Here is a 7,500-nt window from a genome sequence, read left to right on the forward strand (position 1 = left end):
AAGGAAATAAGTATTTGATCCCCATGCAGAACATGACTTATTACTTGGTGGAGTGACCCTTGTTGGCAAGCACAGGTCAGACGATTGTTGTAGTTGGTCAGGAGGTTTGCACACATCTCAGGAGGGATTTTGGTTCCACTCCTCTTTACAGATCTTCTCCAAATTCTGAAAGTTTTGAGGCTGTCACTTTGCAACTCGAACTTTCAGCTCCCTCCACACATTTTTTATAGGATAAAGGTCTGGAGACTGGGTAGGCCACTCCATGACCTTAATGTGCTTCTTCTTGAGCCACTGCTTTGCTGCCTTGGCCGTATGTTTCGGGTTGTTGTCATGCTGAAAGACCCATCCACGACCCATCCTCAGTGCTCTGGCTGAGGAAAGGAGGTTCTTGTCCAAGATCTGACGGTACATGGCCCAATCCATCGGCCCCTCAATGCGGTGAAGTCGTCCTATACCCTTAGCAGAGAAACAGCCCCAAAGCATAACGTTTCCACCTCCATACTTGACGGTGGGGATGTTGTTCTTGGGTTGGTATTCGGCATTTCTCTTCTTCCAAACACAACAACTCCAGTTTATGCCAAAGAGTTGAATTTGGTCTCATCTGACCACATCACCTTCTCCCAAGCCTTCTCTGAATCATTTGGGTGTTCACTGGCAAACTTCAGACGGGCCTGTACATGTGCCTTCCTGAGCATGGGGATCTTACGGGCACTGCAGGATTTAAATCCATTACGTCATAGTGTGTTTCAATGGTTTTCTTGGTGACTGTGGTCCTAGCTGCCTTGAGATCATTACAAAGTTCCTCCCGTGTAGTTCTGGGCTGATCCCTCACCCTTCTCATGATCATCCTTGCCCTACGAGGCGAGATCTTGCATGGAGCTCCAGACAGAGGGCGATTGATGGTTATTTTAAATTTCTTCCATTTTCTTATAATTGCACCAACAGTTTCTCCTTCTCACCAAGCTTCCTGCTAATGGTCTTGTAGCCCAGTCCAGCCTTGTGCAGGTCTACAATCTTGTCCCTGATGTCCTTTGAAAGTTCTTGAAGACATCCTAGGGCTGCGAGCTATTCAGATAATGGAGGACGTTCAAGTACACATATGAATGAGCTGTTGAAATTCCTTCTCCAGCCTATAGGGGGACTGGGGAGCATGTTCTTAAACCCCACAAGAAAAAACTGTTCAAATGAACCAGTGTAGTTTTGACATGATTTTAGATTTTTTTAACGCATGTCCCCAGTTAGCTGGGTGGTCCCGGGTTGTGAATGTGTAATAATGCCAAGGTCCTCTATTTGATAGGTTTACAAGCACACACATACACACTCACATAATCAACCTGAAAAAATAAAAAATATCCATCTGTATCTTAACTTGTGTTTCACTCGTGAAGGTGGAGAAGCTGAAGTCGTACCGGGGAGACACCTCTAAGCTCTCATTGGCCGATTCCTTCTTGCACCTGCTGATTCAGCTGCCCAGGTGAGACGCCATGTTCAACTCAGCAGCTCGCCATCTTTACAGATTTTTGTATGATCGTATGAATTGTACAAGGGAATATCTGAAAAACAATCTGATAAATTCAAGAGAAAAGTGTTTATATTTCTGTCTTTTTTTGTTGTTGCTGTAACTAAAGTTTAATGATGTAATCTGTGGAGAGTTTAACATATAATTTATATGTTTTCTGCACATTAATAATATTTTTCAAGTGTTTATAAATCAGTGATTGTTGTACATTTAAGACTCCCATTTTATTCCTCTAGCTCGCTGCTGATTTCTCATCTTGACCTTTTTTCAAGTGCCGTTATGTGGATGCTCTGGACAGAACCACTTTGTGAGAGGATTCAAACAAAGAATAGCAACTTTAAAAACAGACTCAAGAGGTTTTTTCTTCCAGAACTAATGGAGCTAAAGCTTTCAGAGTCAGCAGCAGCAGATGGCGGAGAGAGTTACGAGGCTGATGGGAAATAAAAAAAGCTAATGGAAAATGCGCTCTGAATGTGGAGAAAAAATCAAACATGCTCTTTGTTTCACAATGTTTAAACTCAGGGGATTTTTTATTTGTATTGATAGTAACATGTGTGCATAGAAAGCATAGAATATAAAGAGTTCAATAAAGACAGAAGCTGTAAAAGTGTGTGCTTATGATTTTTGTCTCTCTAGTTACTCGGCGCGTATCGAGTCGATGCTGCTGAAAGAAGAGTTTCCTGGAGCGTGTGAAATCATGAAACGAGACATTAAGATCCTTCGCTCGGCCACCAAAGGTAACAACATTTAGTTAAATCCTCATCACACCTTTATTTATTCACCACACAAGAGCGAGCTGAGCCTGAAGGATTAGCTCTCCATTTACCAGTCCATCTTGGTTCCGATCCTCACCTGTGGTTCATGATCTTTGGGTAGCAACTGGGAGGAGACACTGGGGTAGGCCAAGTGCTCGCCGGAGGGATTATTTAGCCCTGGGGAACGCCTTGGACTCCCCCATGAGGAGCTAGAAAAACACTGCTGGGGAGAGGGACGTAACCGCAACCCGACCTCAGATAAGCGGAAGAAAATGAAGATAGAATTAAAGACTCAAAATGTCAACTTGTCATTTTTTTGTTTGTTTTTTTTATCCATATTTTTCTCCAATGATGGTTTCCAGCTTTATAAACCCTGCAGAAAAACACTCTGTCAAACTGTCTCCTCCCCCTCCACACACACCCGAGTCAGACTCACACTTGAGGTATTTTTAACAGTGTGTGTGTGAACTTGCTAACAAACCCTCCACATGCTAACCTTGCCGCTGACAACACACTCTGATGCCTTCAGGGACTCCTGGATTATAAGCTCATTTCTTAGTGTCTTCCACTTCCGCGTCCTCATTTCTTTCTTTATTCTTTTTCCACACGGTGAATTAAAGCCGGAGATGTCTATTTGTTTGTTTACTTGTTTGTGCACTGATGCAAAATAAAGTCTTCCTCCTCCTCCCCCTCCTCCTCCTCCTCCTCCAGAGTTAATGTGTTGTGAGGAGCTCCATGCTGTTCTCCACCTGGTGCTTCAGGCCGGAAACATCCTTAACGCTGTGAGTGAAAAAAACTGCTTTCATGAATAATTAGACGACAAACGGAGAGGGGGGATAGAGAACATGACCACCGACTGTTCTGTTAACCCTTTACACACAGCAGTACTCGTTTAACTTCACTTTTATTCCTTTTTAGTTTCAGTGTCAACTTGTTCCAGCTCCATATTATGTTTAAAGTGAAAGATCTTAAAGGGGACATATTCTCCATAATTTGTTAAGTGTTTTTTATAAATCTGGAATCACCACCTTAATTTCAGATATTTATTATTATGTTGCTAAATGAAATTAAAGCTTGCATGTCCTTTTTGCAGGGAGGTTATGCAGGAAACGCAGTCGGCTTCAAGCTGTCGTCCCTCCTGTCCCTTGCCGACACAAAGGCCAACAAACCCGGCATGAACCTGCTTCACTTTGTGGCTCTGGTCAGTTACCTGTGTGTGTGTGTGTGTGTGTGTGTGTGTGTGTGTGTGTGTGTGTGTGTGTGTGTGTGTGTGTGTGTGTGTGTGTGTGTGTAATATTGACCTCTTGTAAGTTTCAAATTGAATATAAATGTAAAAAGTGATAAATTCTTCTTCCTGTAGCAAGCCCAAAAAAAAGGCGACAAGCTGTTGACGTTTCCTCTGAAGCTGAGTCACGTCCAACCTGCGTCCAGGTCAGTTAGCATGTTTTTATATCAAATATTTAAATCACTTCAAATAGAGACTACATACCCAAATTTATGTTTGTATTATTGTGATTTTTTTTTTTGTAGGATCTCTTTGGAAACGCTGGATACTGACCTGCAGTGTCTGACATCTCGCACACACTCGGTAGAGGAAAATGTCAAAAGAGACACAGAGCTACTGCAGCAACTGGACGACTTCCTTCAGGTAATAGTGTGTTCAAATCCTATTTTAAAGTGCTAATCTTAACATCAGCAGCGTATTTGTACAAGTGCATTTGTGTTTGTTTTGTTTGTCAGTCGGCCACGTCGTCTCTGTGCTCACTGCGCTTCAGTCGGCAGAAACTGAAGAAGGAAGGCAGCGAGCTTATCGACTTCTTCTGTGAAGACAGAGAAACATTCAGATTGGACGACTGCTTCGGCATCTTCCACACCTTCTGCTCCAGGTTCTCTGCTGCTGTCAAGGTACCGTCACACGAGCAGATTCAGAAGCAAACGTTGAAAAAAACAGACATAAAGTTCATCAATGTAACATCAAAGTAAAAGTCCATTCAAAGTCTGTCTTTCTGTTTAAAGGAGAACCTGGACAGGGAGGCTAAGGAGGCGGCACGACGCCTGCGGATCCAGGAGCTGGAGGAGCAGAAGAGGCACTCCTGGGCGGGGGGCGAGGAGGTAAAATGACTCGCCTACAACGAAACACCAAAACACAAAAAGTGCTTCAAGTTACAAATGATTACTTTATGATTCTGTTGTAGGTGGGTGGAGCATTTAGGTTGCGGTGCAGCAGCGAGACGGATATGTCAGCTGCCATGTCGAGACACAGCGAGACTGGGCTGCTGGTGGAACTTCTGACCCGCCCGCGCTCGCCCAACACTGGGGGGCGCTCAGGGAGCTTACGGCGCTCACGGAATTCTCCGTCGACCTCACCGTCTATCACTGCTGATCGCGAGCTGAGCATGCTCCTGAGGGTGGGAAACGTTGAGCACAATGAGGAAAAAGCTTTTTTATCAACCTCACCGGAAACGAGAAGCCCTGGACTCTCCCCTCAGCTTCGGCCTCTGAGTCCGAGGCTCAGGACATACAGCTTCCCCCAAAACCAGCAGCCTCAAGTGCAAACTCCTTCCTCGCCTCCCAAGATAATTTTGAGTGCAAACCATGCAACCGCAAATTACCTCAGCTACAATGCGACCCCATCTCAATTCAACACCATCAACACCACAAATAAAGATTCTCTCAAACCTACCTCAGATGTAAACCAGCAATCTGACAGCAAAGATGGACTCGATTTGAGTTTGAGCAGCCTCGGAACTCAATCTGGTAGGAGGGGGGAGCTAGCCAGAGTTAGAAAAGATGATCTGGACTTTACTGGGCAGATCGCCAGCTGTGACAAGGACTTTGAATCAGGCATGTCTGTGATTGTGGAAAAATGTACACTGGTGCCTGAGCTTAAAGTATTTGACAAGGTGACCAGCAAGAACGGAGGGCCTTCCACCAGTCATCTGCATGGATACCACCAGGATGATATGGTAGTCACTGATTTGGAAGAAGAGGTATTGGACAAATCCAAAGTCCAAAAAACACAGAATAACCTTCAGATCGCAGAAAAATCGGACGCGCAGATTTCTGAAACAAGCTCTTCCTTGTTGCGAAGAGAGGAAGAAGACAGACAAGAGGACAAGGTGATTGTTTGGTGCGTGACCAGTGTGTGTGAGGCGGCTGGAGACCTCTCAAACCCTGGCACACATTCAGAAACGGCAAGGGATCAGAGAAGGAGTGACAATCAGGGAGGAAGTCAGCAAGCTTCCTCTGTCGCAGCCAATGGCATGCCTTTAAAACCTCAACTGGCCAATGAGAAGCAAGTGCCTGTACCCATTAGCAGCCAACCAGTGCCTGTTTCCCGCTGTGACAACCCATCACTTCAAGGTGCTTCCCCAAGGTGGCGTCCAGCAGAGTCTCCATCGGCCAGTGATTTGCCTGCTCTCACCGAAGATGCCTCCAAGGAAGCTAAAGAACCAGCCAATCACGGGGAAGAAAAAGAGGGCTCCCCAAATGACAAGAGAGATTTTGAGACAGTCCAAGAACAATCAACAGATAACCGGATCAGTGTCCAAACAGACACTGGTTCCTGTTTGGACCCATGTGAAAAGACAGAAGCAGATTCTTCTTCTAAGGGAAAGGCACGACAATTGACATCTTCCAAACCGTCCACCAAGAACTTCCCTACGTCCAAAACTCAACAGTCTGGTATGAAACCTGCAGCCCCAAACAACAACTCTGCTGCCAACAAGTACAAACCTGTCCGCACCCTTACCAACTCGGAGAACCAGGGCATGAGGCGGGTAGTTCCCATCTCAAGGACCACCCGAGGTATTCCATCTCAGAGCAAACGTCCCGAGAAAACCTCTGGAATCCAACAGGGCTCGTCTAGCACTGGGAAACCTGCTGGTTTGAAAGCCTCCAATGTCATCAGTGCATCCATTGGTCGAGGAGAGAGGCCCTCAACTGCTCCTTCATCCCGCCGCTCCAGCATCCACAAGGCCGCGGACCCCAAGGATTCGAAGGACCAGAAGGTTCCAGGTGCTCGGGTGTCTACCCAAGAGCAGAACCTGGGCTTGCAGAGGAAGCCGTCCATTCGGAAACCTTTGGCAAAACCCAAACCCCAACCAGAGGAGAAGATGTGTCGCTCAACACTGAGGGCACTCGCTCAAGGAGGTGTAGGTGGAGGTAGCGTCAGTGCCCCTGCTACTCCAATGCACAAAGCAGGAACCCCTTCATCAATGCTTCCAAGTTTTGCCCGAAACACCGCCTCTTCCTCTTTCAGACGAACTAGCACCCCCCTAACTCCTCCAGCTCCACCTCAGTCACCACACTCTGGCTTAGACGCGTCTCCTAAATCCTCCCCCAAGACCACATCATTCTCAACCGTCACCTTACCCGGCACCTCCTCGCCTTTTATACGAACTGGCTCATTGAGAGTCTCCACCACCCCCAGATCCTCAGATCACAAGAACTCCTCCTCAACCCCATTAAAAAGGTCACAGAGCATTAGGGTGCCTCCTCGCTCATCCCCCCATGACTCACTGGGTCCCCCTAGAGGACACCGGCGGAATGACAGTGGCACGTTCTCTGACAAGTCGAGTCATTCTAGGGACTCAAGCAAATCCACAAGGCCAACCTGGAGATAACAGGACATATCTGAGACAGCATTCTCACAGGGAATCTCACGCTCCTAGCTTTTTTTTTTTACAGCAGTACACCAGAGAATACATTCCAATAAGAAGTACATGCTCCTATTGACTGAAAGGACGAATTCCTGAGCAAAAATGTCACATTTTGTTGTATAAATAAAGGAAAATTAAGCACAGACAATGTAGAGGTTCATAGATTTCAGTCCAACATTAATTTGTTTCTTTATCTTAAACCCCACTGCAGGTAAAATCATATAGTTCATTTGGCAACACTACATTAAAGGGGAATTCCATTTTTGGGGTCCAAAACTTGAAATTGCTCCTGTAGATCCAAATGACAAACTAACCTCACAGCAGGACACAAGAGTTGTTGGTCTACTACCGCCTTGATCTTTTTGCATTGTATCACTGTGTAGTCTTTGTGTTTTAATGGGTTGGCTTAATGCAAAAGCAGCCCAGTAAAACAAAAAATATACTAAGCAGTGCAGTGGCAGATTAAATACTCCTGGGCTCTGAAGTAGAATCACTGTTTTTGTCTGTGGAGTTTGGCGGCTTTGAAGAGAGCGATGTTACAGCTGTTTCCAGCTTCCCAGAATAA

The 7,500-nt window shown here is 45.7% G+C and overlaps 1 protein-coding gene across 1 annotated transcript in view; it reads left to right on the plus strand.

The window, feature by feature from the left end:
* Positions 1–7,500, plus strand: part of LOC109979779 (FH2 domain-containing protein 1-like) — a 25,644-nt gene that overhangs the window by 17,099 nt on the left and 1,045 nt on the right. Inside the window, exons 6-14 of the mRNA XM_065950564.1 lie at positions 1,389–1,474; positions 2,156–2,256; positions 2,986–3,056; positions 3,368–3,475; positions 3,635–3,705; positions 3,805–3,922; positions 4,015–4,179; positions 4,291–4,386; positions 4,470–7,500. The exon at positions 4,470–7,500 is cut by the window's right edge and continues 1,045 nt beyond it. Coding sequence (XP_065806636.1) covers positions 1,389–1,474; positions 2,156–2,256; positions 2,986–3,056; positions 3,368–3,475; positions 3,635–3,705; positions 3,805–3,922; positions 4,015–4,179; positions 4,291–4,386; positions 4,470–6,899 — 3,246 coding nt within the window. The 3' untranslated portion in view covers positions 6,900–7,500. The remainder of the gene's footprint in view (positions 1–1,388; positions 1,475–2,155; positions 2,257–2,985; positions 3,057–3,367; positions 3,476–3,634; positions 3,706–3,804; positions 3,923–4,014; positions 4,180–4,290; positions 4,387–4,469) is intronic.

The sequence above is a fragment of the Labrus bergylta genome, chromosome 22 (assembly GCF_963930695.1).
Source record: "Labrus bergylta chromosome 22, fLabBer1.1, whole genome shotgun sequence".
NCBI classification, from domain to species: Eukaryota; Metazoa; Chordata; class Actinopteri; order Labriformes; family Labridae; genus Labrus; species Labrus bergylta.